The 17704-nt window shown below is 48.3% G+C and overlaps 3 protein-coding genes and 1 long non-coding RNA gene across 8 annotated transcripts in view; 1 reads left to right on the forward strand and 3 right to left on the reverse strand.

Annotated features, from left to right (window-relative positions):
* Positions 1-1367, reverse strand: part of PLCH1 (phospholipase C eta 1) — a 63576-nt gene extending 62209 nt beyond the window's left edge. For 2 of the 5 annotated variants that reach the window (XM_090147592.1, XM_031603659.2), the window contains exon 1: positions 84-371. The gene's annotated coding sequence lies outside the window, so the exon portion shown is untranslated. Of the gene's footprint in view, positions 1-83; positions 373-459 lie in introns of those variants that run through there. The other 3 variants (XM_090147594.1, XM_031603660.2, XM_090147591.1) reach the window with 2 other exon arrangements.
* A 93-nt stretch (positions 1368-1460) lies between these two features.
* Positions 1461-5339, reverse strand: MISO1 (mitochondrial inner membrane subdomain organizer 1). The gene is made up of 5 exons (XM_031603664.2): positions 5215-5339; positions 5059-5118; positions 3257-3410; positions 2614-2774; positions 1461-2073 (listed from the first exon to the last, which is right to left on the reverse strand). Exons 1-5 carry the CDS (start codon positions 5293-5295, stop codon positions 1813-1815), a joined length of 717 nt encoding a protein of 238 aa, XP_031459524.2. The 5' UTR covers positions 5296-5339; the 3' UTR covers positions 1461-1812.
* Positions 5340-5353: 14 nt separating this feature from the next.
* On the forward strand, positions 5354-9635 carry LOC149916640 (uncharacterized). The gene is made up of 3 exons (XR_016469715.1): positions 5354-5437; positions 8593-8704; positions 9546-9635. It is a non-coding gene; the product is annotated as an uncharacterized LOC149916640 (long non-coding RNA).
* Positions 6564-17448, reverse strand: SLC33A1 (solute carrier family 33 member 1). Its single transcript, XM_031603663.2, has 6 exons — positions 16579-17448; positions 12878-13068; positions 12052-12236; positions 11010-11127; positions 10093-10308; positions 6564-8456 (listed from the first exon to the last, which is right to left on the reverse strand). Exons 1-6 carry the CDS (start codon positions 17339-17341, stop codon positions 8289-8291), a joined length of 1641 nt encoding a protein of 546 aa, XP_031459523.1. The 5' UTR covers positions 17342-17448; the 3' UTR covers positions 6564-8288.
* Positions 17449-17704: the final 256 nt, after the last annotated feature.

Raw genomic sequence — 17704 nt, forward strand, 5'->3', positions numbered from 1 at the left:
GCGCAGCTCCCCCCACCCCCCTCGCCGTGCCGGCTGCCCGCAGCTCCCGGCCGCCAGAAGTTATTTACATCACAAACCCGCACCTGGGTTTGGGCGGCGCGCGGAGCTCCGGCCGCCGTGCTGCTCCGCGCGGGGCCGCCCCGCTCAGCTCCGCGCACACACGGCTCGGCTCGGCTCGCTCTCCGGTTCAAACGCACGGCGCCGCCGCCCGGCCCCGCCCGCCCTCCGGCGCGGAGCTCAGGGCAAACCCGGAGCAGCCCCGGCCCGGAGCGGAGCGCCCTCCGGCCCCGCAGCGCAGCGCCGCCCGGCGATCCAGCCCCGGTGTTGCGGCGGCCCCGAGCCCGCTCCCATTCAACCTGCTCCATTGTGCGCCCGCGGGGCCCCTCCTGCGGCCGCCCCCCCCCCCGGAGCTCCGCGCGGCGGGCAGAGCCGCCCGGCCCCGCCGCCCCCGAGCGGCACCTGCCGCGGGGAGCGCCGCCCTCGGGGAACGGCAGCGCCTCAGGCGCTGCCCCGTCCGCAGCTGGGCTCCTTTGCGCTGCTCCTCACACGCGAACCACAGCGCTCCCGCGCAGCCACAGCTGTTTCCTTTCCTCGGCGGTTGAGGGGGAGGAGATGCTCTGGTTTTGTTTTCACAGCTCAGCCCGGGCCGATAAGGAAAAGAGCACCAACAACACCTGGTCGGATCCATGTTGTCACCGCGGCCGCACCATTAACGAGGTCCGAACTCAGGGCCGTTCCTTTCCACAGCTCTCGGTCTCAGCCTTAAGGAGGATCTCGGCGATGAATATAGTTCACTCACAAAACAAAACGCAGTCTGTGCAGAATTATCTCGCGTTTATTGCAGCTGTATGCACACTGTCAGCGCTCCGTGTGGAAGAACTCCTTGTAGGTAAGGATGGATAAAAAAGACCAGCTACCCCCAGCCCTGAGAAGCGCTGCGTCTGTACGACCGAGTGCTTTGGTGTCTGAGCGCACCGCGCCGCTGCTGCCGGCTGTCGGTGCCCCGTGCAGGCGTTTCTGGTGTTGTTTCTGGACGCCCTGCTGCTGGCTTGACAAGAAGCACACCTTGCGAGGAGCCAGGGATAAACATCTACTGCGTGTATTCCTATCTGAGGAACAGCTGCTTCCGGGAGCCACGGTTCTGCCCCGAAGTCAGCACAGGAAGAATGGCAGAGCAGCCAGTCAGCAGGGCTTAGATAATGAAGCTTTTCAGACCGCATGGCTCTCTTTGGTGCCTCACTGCCTAAGGAATACACGCAGAGAAAAAAATGCACGTTGTACTTCAGCCACATAATGAGGAGTGTGGGAGACGACACACAAAGCTCAGGTGTTCGGTGTATAAAAAGCCACAATGAACATAAGAAATTCGATCTTTATTCTGGGAATATTTACAAACACACACCTGGCGTACACTTCACACCGCTCTGAAAAACAAAACAAGTCCTTGATGTGCTCTGGTCCCCTTTTCCCAAAGGTTTATGTCCATCCGATGGAGGTATTTCTAGAACCATCAGGAAAACATCACTGCTGCTCACAGCTGTGGGGTACCCAGCAGGGGGAACAGGACGCGTCACTTAGGATCTGAGGAACAGCTCAGCTCAACACCACTTCCATTCTTGTCCTGCCTAATATCACTACACTTCAGTCCCACACAGATTAAATGAGACAGCACTTTGTAGTTCTCAGGTTTTCTGTTCAAGACAAGGAACCCCGAGTTCTGGCACTTGTTAGCATTAACTTACACTTTACACAAAGCACGTAACACAGATAACTGCCCTGCTTCTAGTCCAGCCTCCCTTCCCATCCTTAAACTTACTTTCTCAACCAGCTCACAAAACGTTTCAATGTCCACATGAGTTTACTGTTGCTTATACGACCTCTGATCCTTTCAGAGAAGCTTTCTTCTTTCCATATCCCCTTATTTTTCCTCAAGGCTTTCAGCTCTGCTCGGAGAAGTCTTTTGTGCAGCTCCCAGAACAGGTGAGAATCGTGCTGCAGTCCCTCTATGCTCGCCGCTCTTCCAAGCCCTTCTCTCAGGACCTCTTCATTTAAGCACACGCTGGAAAATCGGCCCTGCAGAACAGCACAGGGAATGTCAAGTTCCCTTATCCTTACAGAGTGCATGCATGCAGATGTGCGTGTTGCCACGGAGGTACAGACTGCACTTCTCATTGAATCTATGTTCATGCAGAAAGAAACTTTTAACTTTCAAAGCTTTTTAACTTTTTAACACATTTAACTATGTGAGTTGAGCGAAATTCAGAGCTAGGAGAAGGCATTGCATGGGTTGAACATTAAGCCCACCAGAACTGCACGGTGCAGCCAGGTTGGTCCACAGATACACTCATCTCAGAATCTGATTTAAAAATACATTACTTAAGATTCATGTAAATATAAATCCAGGCTGGCTGTGGCTCTGGGCAGCCTGGTCTGGCGGTTGGCGACCCTGCCTGTGGCAGGGAGGTTGAAACTAGATGATCATTGTGGTCCTTTTCAACCCAGGCCATTCTATGATTCTACGAAATGGCATTAATAACATGCTTAGGTACTGAGATAACTGCATGATTGCAGTCAAACCCCACAGCTTTAAGTCATTCTTACCACCACATTTACCTTATTTACTAAAACAAGGCATTCAAGTGCCAAGTGCTCCCTCCCGAGAAGTTGGAACCAGATCACTTGTGGGGGTTTCAGCTCTCTCTGGAGCCACACCGTGCCCTCGGGGGTCAGCTCCACACCAGCCAGTCTCACCAGCAAGAGACCCTCGGACTGCCCTGGGCAAGACACAGCACTCCTTTACCAAACACAGCAGACAAGCTAGCTGTCATGCTTTGCACACAGTCTCAGCTGTTGTTAATGAGTCTATTCCAGACTTTATAAAAAAATAAATAAGTTCTAGTGGTTTTTTTCCCCCGGAATGAGAGGAGCCGTGCAAACAAATGAACTGCCCAGACACTTGAGTTTTGCTGCCAGAAATGTATTGCAATGATGCTACTGCTATTAAAGTACCAGCAAGCTCTTCCTACAGAGCTCTCCTCGTTCCTTCCCATTCCTCGGTTTCCCATCTGTACAGTATGGGAAGACCAAAGGGCAAAGCCAGACTGCAACTTCACCTCCGTCTCAGCACTGATCTCTTGCAAAGACACAGCACCTCACGTCCCATCGATTCATGCCCACCTGCTTCCAAGAATAGGATTTAAAAACTCCTGACCTACTTCTGTGTGCATTTCATTTCTCTCCGCGTACTTTTACTCACATTTTCTCTGTATTGAGGTAATGAAAGGAACGCTGATGGGAATGTGCTCAACTTCCAGACCCTTCTCAGTGACACGATGCACTTTTCCTCGCAATTTCACATTCTTTTCTATAAACCCTGCAGGTATATCCAAAGCATTTGTAAACTTTGTTGTCTGTTGACAGGAAGAAGAACAAGTGTTAAAAAAAGACAACCATAGAGCAGTTACAGTCAAATCCAACTTCTACAAACAGTCCTACTTCTACAAATATCTGGTGAAACAGATGTGCTGTTAAACAGCACGAGGAACTGCTTTTGTTAGACAGCAATGAGCTGCAGGCACACAGCAACCTTCACACTCAGGAATGCTCCCATTCTGCAGGGCATTCATGCAGCACGAGGCATGGGCACGAAAGCTTAGAGAAAAACATAAATTGATGGGTTTGAGCAATACGTGTTGAAGTCAACTTGATTTACCACGAAAAGAGGGGTTAGAAATGGTCCGGATGGTGATAGAATGGGAGAGAGGAAGCCAAAAAGTGTTTGAAGACATCAGCAAAGAACAGACACAGCAACAGCAAAGCAGAGTAGAGGGCAGAAGGAACAACACAGCCTTTGATAAGGGAGTAAATAGGAGAGGGACAAAAGCAGGTGTGCATCCTTGCAAAGATCACAAGATGACTGAATTTGATACTACGTTCTGTTCAGAACAGGATTCAAAGGAGAGTTATATGATCACACCGGGAAACAAAGCTTAACAGCTGCAGTACAGGAACAAACTGCTGCTCTGTGAGGGGACAGAGGGAAAAGGGATGGCACAGAGCTCAGAATTAAGAATCTTAATCAACTTGCAGAGCTCTCACTGCAGGAAACCCTTTGCAGAGGACTGACACACATCATCCACATGCCGATGGGAAGAACTGGTGAGGCACTGGAACAGGTTGCCCAAGGAGGCTGTGGATGCCCCATCCCTGCAGGCATTCAAGGCCAGGCTGGATGTGGCTCTGGGCAGCCTGGTCTGCTGGTTGGTGACCCTGCACACAGCAGGGGGTTGGGACTGGATGAGCATTGTGCTCCTTTGCAACCCAGGCCGTTCTGTGATTCTATGAACTGAGCTGCTTCCGCAGAGCTCCACAGCACACCGCCCTGCAGGGACCGCCCTGAGCTGCTCCCCACGACCTCCTCCATGGGCACGGGGTCTCTCCGTGATAACACAGACTGGTAAGACCTAAAGTCTAAAGAGCACAAGTGGTTCAAATCTGGTCTTAACGGCACTGGAAAAAAAAAAAACGGCAGCCTGGTCAGTGTGGGAAGATTCAGGTTTATGCTGAGAACTGTTAGAGAAGTCGTTCTGCTTGTAGAGGTGTGGAAAAAGACACGAGGGACCAACTCTATGTCACACGAAGCACAAACATGAGAGAAATTGGTCCCTGGGCCAAACACACGGCTGTCAACGGGGAGATGGAGCCAGAGAGGAGGAATCGAGGAAAACAAGACGATAATTAAAAAAATAAAATACAGAAATAAGGTGATAGGGAATACAAGAGCAAGCATCGGCCTCGCCACCGGAACGCGAGCCGGGTCACGACGCACCGGAGCCGGGGGGGGGGGGAGGGGAAAATGGCCCCGAGCGCCGCAGCAGCGCAGTGCGGGCGGTGCCGGCAGAGGGCGCCATTCCGGCGCACGGGGCTCCGCGCAGCGCAGGGGAGCGGCGGGCGGCACTGCGGGGAGCACGGCGTTGTTGCGGGATGGGGTTTGGGGAAAATGGGGTTATGGGGGAACGGGGGTCCCGGCGCTCCGCAGCTCCGCCCCGCGGCACTCACCAGGCGCACGCTCCTGGCCAGCACCAGCAGCCCGGCCACCGCCACGCCGGCACTGAGACTCTGCGGGGAGGAGATGAGACAGAAACGACGTTCAGTCACTCCGGGCAGCACCATCACCGCCACGGCTCCCAGCTCCCAGCCCCGCCGCCCCGTTACCCGCACGAGGCTGAGGTGCGCGTCCGCCCACTCGGAGAAGCGGCTCAGGCCCTCGCCTGCTGCGCTGCGCCGCTCCGCCATGGCCGCAGCCCCGCCCCGCAGCACCGCCCCCCGGCAGAGGGCGCTCCGCCCCGAGCGCCGTGCCGTTACACCGCCGACGGGAGCGGTGCGAGATCACCTCCCGCGTGTAGAAACCGCGCAGAGATCCGCTTCTCAGCGTAACGTACGTGAGAGCAGCCCTGTGGAGAAGGACCTGGGGGTCTTGATGGATGAAAAACTTAACATGAGCCAGCAGTGTGCCCTTGCGGCTCGGAAGGCAAATGAGATCCTGGGCTCCATCAGAAGAGGGGTGGCCAGCAGGGACAGGGAGGTGATTGTTCCCCTCTACTCTGCTCTTGTGAGGCCCCATCTGCAGCACTGTGTCCAAGTGTGGAGCCCCCAGTACAAAAAAGACAGGGAGCTGTTGGAGAGGGTCCAGAGGAGAGCCACAAAGATGATCAGGGGACTGGAGCACCTCCTCTGTGAAGACAGGCTGAGGGAGCTGGGCTTGTTCAGCCTGGAGAAAAGAAGGCTGCGGGGTGACCTCATTGCAGCCTTCAGGACCTAAAGGGAGCCTACAAACAGGAGGGGAATCAACTCTTGGAAAGAGTTGATAACAGCAGGACGAGGGAAAATGGTTTGAAGTTGAGGGAGGGGAGATTTAGGTTGGATGTCAGGGGGAAGTTCTTTACAGAGAGAGTGGTGAGGTGCTGGAACAGCTGCCCAGAGAGGCTGTGGATGCCCTGTCCCTGCAGGTGTTCAAGGCCAGGTTGGATGGGGCCCTGGGCAGCCTGGTCTAGCATTAAATGAGGAGGTTGGTGGCCCTGCCTGTGGCAGGGGGGTTGGAGATTCATGATCCCTGAGATCCCTTCCAACCCTGGCCATTCCATGATTCTGTGATACATGGACAGAGCTTAAGCCTTTGCATCGCACAGCCGCTTCACCGCCGCCGCTCCGCCTCCATCAGATGCAGGCAGCGCCCGAAGGCTGAGCAAACAGCACAAACCACTGCCCAGTTTGGAAGAGGAACAGAACGACTTCTGTCGCACCTCGTGTAGCCCTGATGCGGAGCTCAGTTTTAACAAGGAGTTCCGCTGACGTATCAGTTCAGCAATGCCCAACATATCTTTATTACTAGCAGGTTACATCAGCACCCCCAGGAACAGCGCATCAAAACTGCAGAGTAGAAGCTAACTATAAAACATTCTGCAGTCCAGGATTTTTCTCTCAACATCAGAGGAGCTGGAAAAAAAATCCTGCCAGCACAGACAAGCTGCTGCTGAAATAAGCAGCCTATATGTACCTAACCCAGTAGCACTTATCTGGCTGGGCTGAAAAACATATCCGCTGGCTACAAATCCCCAGTATATTCTTGCATTCTTGCTGTGCTTATGCAGAGATGAAACTGGAAGACCTGGTTTGAGGAGTAAAACGTGCTTTTGTTTACTTTGTTGTTTAGTGTGGTTGGAACAGATGGAACGGAGCACAGATCAGAGCTGGGGGAGATGTGCAGGGTGTGCAGCCCAGGCACACTACCAGGGTGTTGCTCTGACAAGGAGAGGAATGGGCTCTGTACCCAAGGGAGCCCTTGGTCACTGTCCTCTTCTGGCACTGTCATACAAGCACTTAATGCACACCCCTATGCCCCTCCAAACAGTCAAAAGTTGCTATCAACTTTGTTTTTTTCTGGAGCATATAGGAACAAAAGGTGCACAGCCCATACCCTCCCAGGAGCTCAGAGCATAAAGCTCACAGTGCAATACTTCCAGGACTGACAGGGCAAGAAACAGAGCATGGAAAAGCAAATCACGTACCTTTCAGAGGTATTTTTAATTGTTTTAAATGATGTACCATATACATCCATCATGTCACAAGTGCCCTGTCTCCAGCAGTACAGTAGACCTGCTATATCACTAAGGCACTCAAGAGAGAAGTCATTCTTCATTAATGCACCAAGAAATTTCTGCTGTAAAGGATCAGTACAATTTCTGCAGCAGCTCAACCACACAATGTACCCTGTTTACTTTACACACGAGCAGGCTGGATGCCACTGCCCAGGAATTTGGCAAGTTTGTCATCACCAACTGACTTCCAAAGGCACCACCTTCTTTTCCTGCCCCTAGCTGGGAAGAGAGACATTTTTGCTCCCCGATTTAGAATATCTTCACATTTCAGCACCAAAGGAACCAACGTTATCAGTTAATCCCAACAAAACAACTGCCTCCAGAAGGACTGCATACCCTCTCCTTTTGAAGCCTGTGTTTTATGTGCTAACCCCCACACTGTGCAGTTTGTACCACCAGGGCTGAAGGCTCAGAGTATTGTGCGTTACCCAAGTCCTACTTCCCTTTAATTTTTCATCAAGAAATCAAAATGCTTTGAAACAGAAGAAATAAATTAAACAAATGTAACTTTGTTTATAAAAATATTTTCTTATAAATCTTTAAAGCTTATAAAAGCCAGAAAATACATTTAAAAGAATCTCTGAAACATTAATTCATCCTCTGAGGTGTGGTTACAGTCCAGAAAGTGAGAAGAAACAAAGCCCAGAGACATGTTACATTTCTCTTCCCACGATGAACTCTGTAGTATAATGTGCTTAACCTCAAGTCAAAACACCTTTCGCATCCTTCCCCTGGTCCACTGCCTGCACCACATCATTTGTTTGAAAATTAAGAACTGGAACTCAGCTAACAAAGCTGCTGTTTAGATGAATGTGGCACAATTAGCTTTTCCATAGTTACTATATGGAAAATTCAGATGTTGATTCTATCAGAAACCATGACTCTGAAGCTAGAGTATGGGGATTTCTATGCAGTACATAAGTGCCATTTTCTCACCATTAATTTCTGAACTTGAATTTTCATACTGGGAAGGCAAGTGGTATCACATACACACATACCACTGTGTCAGCCACATATTTTTTCAGCAACTTGGCATGTAAAAATACCTATATTCCTGTTTATTGATTATGGGATACGTCTCTGTAATAAAACTAAAACGACCTTTTGAGTCCATCCAGTATTCAAACCACATCAGTTGGTCCTCTTGCACTTCCATGAAGACTGTCCTTCATCCTGCAGCTTTTTGAACTTTGGCCCAAGCAGGAACCACCAGCCAAATCCCAGAATGACACAGATGACAGATTCCACATAGTAACCATCCAGGGTGGTGACACAGGAACCACCAGCTTTTGTGCAGAGCTGAAAGGCAGAAGCAAAAGTGAAGTATTGTCTGGGAGATACTGAAACACAAGACTTGTTAGCAGGCATTGGATAGTTACAGTTTAATTGCTTTTTCAAGATTCTAACTAAATAAATCTTGCTCTTTTTCTTACAGAAATGATGTAAGGCTTTTGAGCTCACAGTTAGTGTGAAAAGCAACAAAGTTTTGTTATAAAACATTTGGGAGATGGAGATTATTGGCCAAAGGAGTAAATGCTACTAAAGAGGTGCAGTGATTATTCTTAATTTTGTTTGGGGGAAAGGAGGGGAGAGGGAGGGGGAAATCCTATCCTAATTTTTTAGAAATTACAGCCTTGCATGTCACACAGGGAACCCACAAACAGACAGCACAAAGCGAGCAGACTGCAGTTATGTCTGAGGAAAACATGCCGGGGATGCTTTTTAATTGCAGAACTGAAAGACAAAAACTCATCTAGGGGGTAGATGTTTGGTAGACAACTATTGTTTATCTTTCAGTGCTGCTATGATCTCAAGATAAAGCAATCCTACAAACAGGTTTCTGCCAGCATGTGTGCAATTCCGAGATGCGTCAGAATCATATTAAGAGGAAGAAGGGAGTGGTGGTGGGGGAACGCTGCCAACTGGAAAGATGCAGAAAAACAATGGAGGAGTGAGCTGAAAGAGCAGGGCCTTGAGTGCAACAGATGCCAGGGCACAGGGGACCTAGTTAGTGGCAAGCTGAGATGCGTGCTGAAAAGGCACACTGCAGAAGCAGCTTCCCCTCTGCAACCACTCAGAACTGCAGCTCCACTTGTAGAAGTCAAATATGACTTTTTTGAACACTGTGTGTGTGCTTAGAGGACCTCACATCCCAGAGTCCTGTAAACACAGAAAGGTATTCAAGACTAAAATCTCAATTACAAGTAAGGAAAACCATGCAGTACACCTCCCCCCCCCCCAACACTTCCACTCCTCCAGATAGTTGTATTAAAATTTGTCATTCGCCCACAAGGAGGCGAATGTGAAACCCAGCTTCCCAGCCAGCTGTGCATGCAGTTGTTTGACCCAAGCACAGCAGCACAATATGTTCTCTGTTCTCTTCCACAGTGCTTCCCAGAACTGGGAAGGCAGCCAGTCACATTGCTCAGCTTCACGTGGAAAGCAGAGATCAAAGACAGCAAAGTAACATAATGGTAGAAGGAATCGAGGTATGAAGCCAGGAAGCCTCCAGACAGACAGAACTAAAACCTGCCACAAAGCTGCAGTGACTTGGAGACAGACAGCCTGCCAAGCACAGAGTGCATACTTACACAGCTCCAGGCTGAGCAAAGTTTACTCAGCAGCTACAGCCTCCACATACTGGAGAGGATGCAGCACTGATCTACTGCTTCCACCATCAGCTTTTCTCTCCAATTAAGACAGAAAGGAACAACTACTCTGCAAGTGGAAATCTTTGGTGAAGATGTTAACTATGAAGAGTGCACAGATAAAAACAAGACCAAATTTACCAGACATGAAAATCAGTTCAGTTAGAGAGAATTTTTAAGTGTAAACTATGCACTGTACAGGCTTTCCAAGGTGAACAAAACATACTAAGAGAAGCAATTTTACCAAGAAATAGTTGAATAGAGACCTTCACAGCCTCCAGACTTACTTCTGCCTCAAGTGCATTTCCACAGGCCTGTTCCTGGGCTCCTGAACACTCTTTAACCGTGAGTGGATCAACAAGCCAGAGTGCAACAGTGGAAGGCCAGTTCCCTCCCAGGTTTGACACAGTATTGAGGAGCGTCATGTAGGTTCCTCCGATCAGTGGATCGCTGACTTTGGCATTAAAAGCCATTATTGCAACATACATGCTATACAGCGAGATCTACAGAAGGGATAAAAACCCACAGGACAGTAAGGTCTCCCCACTTACAGACAATGACAATAAAAGCCCTAACATAAGCACTGTTTTGAATGATTACTTGAAGTTAGCAACACTGATTCAAAAATAATCCCAACAGATTAAAGTTGCACAACAGAAATTAGTCCTGCAGTTTCCTACTAATATCAAGTTGCTGTGACGCTCGCATCAAGCCACAGAAATGGATCCAGTCTCACAGACAATTGAGTTACTAAGGTTATCAAACTGAAATTATGACAAGGCCAAATAAAATAGCATATAAAAATAACTCTTTTGCTTGCTCTGATCCAAAGACCAGCTTGTACCAGACATTTGTTTTTCAGGCCTATGGATTGGATCCATTATGTTATTTCCTCAGATTAATGGAGCAGTCACAAAGCTTTATTTTATGGAGCTGCACAACAGTCTTACAAAGCTCAGTCAGAATGCTGGTATTTCTAACAGTACCAAGCTTCTGAGCTTCTGCATTTGGGGAAAAAGTCTTGGAAACAAAAGCAGATCTGGTGAACTGGAAGTGACCCTGCAGAAGATGTCCAATATAACACCTATAATGGGGAGAAATGATATTTGCAAAACTAAAGTCGTATAGCACAACAAATCGCTCCCAGTGAACAAAAGTTGTTCATGTCACTTCTAGTCCTCTAGTAACCTCCTGTCCCCCTTACCTGATGTAAAGCATAGCTCAGCAGTACTACAACATAGTAGTAGATAGGAAATCCTCCTTCGTGTCTTACTTTAGGAGTCCACCATACCAGAAAAGCAAATTCCAGTCCAAGAAGTAATCTGCAGGAATGAGATAGATGATGTGTAATTCAAATGATTCTGCCCATGTTTCTGTACCTTGATACAAAGCAACTATCACACACTTGTGTATATAGCAAAATAGAAATAATTTATTTCTACTTAGAGCTATCTTGTATATATAATTACATATTTAATATTTAACAATCAATTTAACATTGGAACCACAAACACTTTAAACCTCAACAATTCTCTCTCCCCTATAATTATGACACTGCCAGACCTCCTCCCCTGTCCCTCACACAGAAATTCTTTTTGTAGTATGCAACATACGATATACAACCAAATTTTATTTATTCTTTTTTTTTTTTTTAATGAAAACATATATAAATTGTATTGGAGCATAATCAAGTATTGAATGTTACAGACCAAACATCAATCTATTGGATAAAAGCATTGAGTAATTTGCTGGATTCCTTGGCTTGCTCCAGAATTGAAATTCCTGCAGAATTCCACGAGCAAACTCCCTTTTAAGCCACTCAGTGCAAGTGACATCTCCTCAATCTATCCCCATTTAATTCACCTTTCATTCTCAGAGATCTCAGTGAAGCACACATCTAGCAGGTGTTCCCAATGACTCACCAATGCACTGAGCCTCTCTTACATCATCACCTCATAATTACATGAAGTCCCAAATCTAGTCAGAACAGGGAACTACTGACACTGAGTAAGAGCAGGAAAGCACTGCTCTAATGCTACTGTATACACATGGTGAGGACACTGTGCTCCCTCAGGTCACCACATACATCACCATCAAGGCACAAAACAGAGCTCAACTTACTAGGAAAATTCTGACATGCTTTTTCTTCTGTCTGGAAGTCAGAGGTACAAAGCAATTAGAACACTTGATCTGAATACACAAGTCACCGTGTTTCAATAAATCAGGTTTTGTTTGTGTGTTTTTACCTAAAAGGCATAGCTTTGTAAAACGTGTTCAGCGGCTGGGGGCCTGCTGTGTATTTGCTGATAATCAGAGGCAGTATTATCTGTAAAGGAACCATTGGAACTGCCAGCAGAGCTAGATGCTCCTTAGGTACTCCCTCTTCCACCAATTTGAGTCCTGTTACAGCATCTGCTGCTGAAAATCCAACCTGCAACATAAATTTGACAAAATAAATCCGGGAAAGCAGACATTGTGTGGCTAGAAATGCAATTCGCATGGTATCAAATACACACAGAAATGTGACAGAGTACAAATTGGAAACAAAAGTCAATTGATTTCCAAATTGGTTCTGAAACACATTCTATACTTGCGCTCTATTCTCATCATAAATGCCAAAACTCTAGCAGGAACATTAAGCACAGCAACAGTGTTCATGCCCGTACCTTAAAGGCCTGCTGGTATCCAGAACTGCCAGGAGGACGCCATGGAAACCTAGTTAATACAGAGCTGCAGATTCTAGGAATATGATTTAGGTTAAAATAAACATTTTCTGTCCTTCTAACTGAACACTACACAAAGAGCCTAACTGTAAAGAGGAACACTTAAAAATAAACTACTACAACAGAAGACTGCAATCAGATTTCTCCTCAATACTTGGGTAAACACTTAAATGTTAAAACAAATGTTTTCTGTTGTGCAAGCAGTTGTGTTTCCAAACTCCATGTGAGAATTTGGAACTGATGACAGCCATGAGCAAAGCTAAGATACAAATGACATCATGGGGACTGAAGAATCACAGGAACCTCTCACAGTGTTGGCATCTAAGGGTTCATAGACGTATTTCCTTACCTTTGCTGTGAGAATCAAGAGACAGAACGTAAAAACCGCTGGCATCTTGATTATTGAGAAGAGCAGCTTGTATGTATCAGTGATGCCTTTTGTTTCTTCTTTTGTTGGTGTTAATTCTTTGTTTTCTTTTTTGAAAAGGGCCACAAGTGTAGTGGTAATTAAAAAGACAGCTCCCCAGAAAAACAGGAAATCTAAAATAAAGAAAAAAGACATTTATCCCAGCAGCTGCTAGGAACACTTGATTAAAAATTTACTAAGAGGCAGAAATATGGTTATTTTGCAACAATATAAAGGACAAGTAGTAATAAAAAAATTGAATAGAGGCATTACAAGAAACAAACCAAAGCACAAGCACGCAGCTACAGACAGCAGCAGGCACAGCTCTTCTCTGCTCGATCCAGAAACACATGCCTGCTCGAGAGTCTCACACAGCAGCAGACTGGGGCACTTTGCTCAAGTTCTGTGTATTAGCACAGTGAGCACAATGGAGAAGAGAACAGAAAAGGGAACATTTTGAGGAGCTGCACATAAAACCACCAGAAGTGAAAAAAGGAAGGAAAAAAAACACATTTAATAATTAAATGATGATGAGAAAAAACAGTGTTGTTCCACCACTCTCCAGTTAATTCATTGTGTAGTCACACAACCATTTTTCACCCTAATTCTACCCTTCATTTAATATCTACCATCTAAAGGAAACAGATCTATACCCAAACGAGCATAAGGACGTTCTGACCAAAGTTCCTATACAATCATCATGTCACTCAAAGAGATGTTTAAGAGCATATGGTATTTGCTATCTTTTAAGCACTTTGTGTTAAGCAGATACCATATTTGTTAAGCAGTGGATTTGCAACATCAGCATCTTATGACAAGTGCTTTGAGTTGGTGAGAAAATAATACAAGGTAGTCCCACCCTCCACCTCTGTGAAAGAGGCAAGAAAGAACTCAATCACGTGCAGAGGGTATAACAAAAGTAACCTTTCATCCTTCTGATCAGAAGCCACTCCAGAAGCCTCAAGTTAGCTGAAAGGGAGAAATGGTGAAAGGGCAAAGACTGGACCAAGGTTTCGTCAATCATTAGCTGCTCATCGTTGGCAGGAAGAGAAGCAGCACAGGCATGGAAGCAGGCATAGAGAGGCTGCTCCAGCTGTACCCCAGCATTTTCAGTTTAAAATAAAAAAATAGCATTTCAAACTAACATCTGCTGCTTCCACATCACTTATTTTTCCCTCTTCAAAAATATCTTGAAGGAGAGAAGACCTCATAGCCAATACTGCCAGATTGCTCCCTCCTCTATTGTAAGGGTTTGTTTGTTGTTGTTTTAAATACCCTGAAAGTATCTTCTGAGTAAACATCAGTGCTCACAGCCATGCTGCTCACAGCTGCTATGTACACAGGACACCCAGGAGCAGCGCTCTAATAACAGCAGTGTTACCACTGCAGTGTGAGGATGGGAATGGAAATAGCTTTGAGCATCAACACATGAATATTCCTGATCAGGTCAGCCCTGCCAGGTGCCACACAGCAATGGCTGGACCAACTACAAGGCCACATACAGGAGCCTTGACAAAAAAAGAAAGCAAAACACAACACATTTTTTTTTTTAACTGTAGATATATTCTAGCATTTCTGGTGCCACCAGTGCTGCCCAACCCCATCCCTGCTTTATCTCTGCCTCCACACTATCACTCGGAAAACAATCTATTCTGTTAGGGTAAAATCAAACTTCAAAACTCAACCAGGGATAGAGCAGGCTGGAAAAATATCAGCGAGGTGTGGGATAGGACAGTCGTTTCATCACAGCAGCTTTAGTAATAACATAGCTATACATCTCCCAGCAGAAAGCACGCCCTGCAGTCAGTAGCCAAAATAAACCCAGGCTGCCTTGGAGAGGCTCCTTCTTCCTGCACTACACACCTTCCTTTATGCTACAGCAAGCATTCATGTGACTGTGTAACAAACTGCTCAGGAATCAACAAACCTAGCCAGTGAGCTTCTAAAGGAAAAATAATCAAGTCATTTGAACAGCAAAGCGCTGAAGTCGTACACATGCAAGCACAAACAACAGGAACACTGAAACACGTTCCTCACTTTTTTCTCTAGAACTTTATTATTTGTTTTGATGTATGGTACTACATTGTTTCATATTAATTCCCAAAGTTAACAGAACAACTAATGCTTTTGCCCCTCAGCAGCCTGAGGCTGACTCAGGCTTGTGAGGCACTGGCTTGTTCTTTCCCTAAGAGCAGCACTCAGTGAACAGAAGTGTTCAGAGAGCAGAACTGGTAGAAAACCAGTCACCTTCCTGCATTGTGAAGTTCCCTGCAGCTCTCCTCCAGCCCTGAGACAACCAGCACTGGGACCAGAGTCACATCTGTCCTTTCAGGGCTGGCTGCTACAGTTGCTACAGGAAATGCATAGATTTAGTGAACTGAGAGGCACAGTCACATGGACAAGGGAAAAGAGACTTCAAGACAGCTTTGTTCCCCCTGAAACGTCCTGCAACTACAATGTCAGAGATACTTGCTTTTCTTACTAAACCCAGATTAATACTCCAACACAAGTCAGACAGGTTCTATAGGTGCTTTGATTTTAGTGCTTTTTTTTTTTTTTTAAAGGCAGCATTTTTATAAGGAAACCTTTATAAAAGCATTACTAAAAAGAAAAGACAGCAACGACACACCCTGGAGAGCAAAGGTAAGCAAAGACAAAAGAAGCTCTAAGTACACGAGTGATTTCCAAGTTGCATCAGCAGTGAAAGACGTCAGCCTGCTGCTGCAGCGAGAGGGAAGAGATGCCAGCAGTGCTGAACTGCACAGCAAGAAGCAAGGGCAATGATCCAGAAGGGACACTTGGTGGAATACTCTATGCTTGCTGACATATGGACAAGACACAGGACAAACAAACATCCCTAACTAACAATTAAATAAGGATACATTATCAGATTCTGTTTAATTAATCAAGGGAAAAAAAAAAAAAAAAACCTGAATCAACTTAAAGGTGATCTCCCTTTGCAGACTGGAAATATGGTCAAGACTAAACCCTCATCACTTCTATTCCTGCAAACAACACCATTTTCACCATTTTGGAGGAAGATACTTCCTTTATTCCTCTTGCCTTTATTCCAGAACATGTTCCCAAAATGCCTTCTTAAAGCCACAAAGCTTTTTTTTTTTTTTTTTATAAACAGTAATCTATTCCACAGTTGTTACACTAAGAAAAGTTAAAGCAACCAAGTTGCTGAAGCACTGAGCTCAGCCTTATCAATGATGGGGCAGATTTCCCTCACACAGCCCAGGGAAACCTGGGAGTTCAGTCACAGAATCACAGAATGGTTGGGTTGGAAGGGATCTTACAGCCCACTCTGCCTCAACCTCTGCCATAGGCGGGGACACCTCCTCCCAGTTCAGGCTGCCTAGGACCACATCCAGCCCAGCTTTAAGCATCCCCAGCTCTCTGAGCAGCAGTGCCAGGCCTCACCACTCTCTAAGTAAAGAATTTCCCTTTAACATCTGACCTAGAGCTTTCTAGAGAAAAGGGCTTTTCTCCAGGCTGAGAAAGTCCAGCTTTCTCAGCTCTTCAAGCCACGAGCTTTGCCAGCTTCCTGCACTCCATAAGACTTGCTCTGAACCACGTTGTGCTCTGGGCTCAGGGAAGAAGCATCCCCTTCCACATAATAGCGCACACCCAAGCAGTACCTGAGAGGGTGACGATGCCTCGGGGCTGGGGCTGGAAGCGCAGGTACTTGTTGCAGAAGGAGGCTGACTCAAGGGCCAGGAAGAGCACATTGCCGAGGAAGTAGCCGGCCGTCTGTCCCACCGAGTTGCAGGTGGAGGCGTAGCCCACGTTCTCCCGGGACAGCATGGTGAGGGCCCAGCCGTCCACAGCGATGTCCTGGGTGGCCGCCAGGAACTCGAAGAGGAAGAAAGTCACGGTGAGGGCCACCACGTCGGGGCCGCGGCCCTGCCCGTCGCCCAGCAGCACATCCACCTGCGTGGACAGGTAGATCATGAAGAGCCCCAGCACGTACTGCGTGGGCACCAGCCACGACTTGCGGCGGCCGAAGCGCCGCAGGTAAACGGCGTCCACCAGGGGGGCCCAGAGCAGCTTGAGGCTGAAGGGCCAGAAGACGAAGCTGAAGAAGGCCTGCTCGGTGTAGCTGGCGTTCTTGCTCTGCAGGATGAGCGGCACGCTGCCCGCCAGCCCCAGCGGGATGCCCTGCAACACGTACAGCGCCAGCAGCAGCAGCACGCTGCCCAGCTCCGCCCGGCATCCCCGCGGGCCTCGCACCGTCGGCGTCTCCGGCTCCGGCGGGAGCAGCGCCTCGGCCTCACCGCCCGCAGGGCCGTCCCCACAGAGCGCCAGCGCGGGCGGCACCTCGCTCCTCACGTCCAGGCAGTGGTGGTGGCTGCCGGGCCGGCGCTGCCGGCCGCCCTCCTTGGCGGCGATGGCGGGCGACATGGTGCCGGGCCGGGCGCTGCGCGGCGGCCCCAGACGGGAGCGGAGGCCGCACCGCGACCCGCCGCTGAGGAGAAGCCGCGCGCCGGCTCCGCCGCGCCGGTACGTCCCGCCCCTTCCGGTCACGTGGCGGCGGCGGGGCAGGCGTGGGCGCGTTCCATTGGTGCGCGGCGGACCCACTTCCGGCAGCGGCCCGGACGACGTTTGTTTCGGTTCGGTCGCGATTGGTTCTGGCCGCCCCGCTGGCAGCCGGCGGACCGGGCCGCTGCAGGGCTGGCTGCAGAGCGCTGAGCTGGAGCCAGCGGCGGGCGGACGGTGCGGAGCGAGTCCGTGCCTGCAGCGCGGGTCTGTAAGGACCGAGCTAAG

Source organism: Phasianus colchicus, chromosome 10 (genome assembly GCF_987193195.1).
Source record: "Phasianus colchicus chromosome 10, bPhaCol1.hap1.1, whole genome shotgun sequence".
NCBI lineage: Eukaryota > Metazoa > Chordata > Aves > Galliformes > Phasianidae > Phasianus > Phasianus colchicus.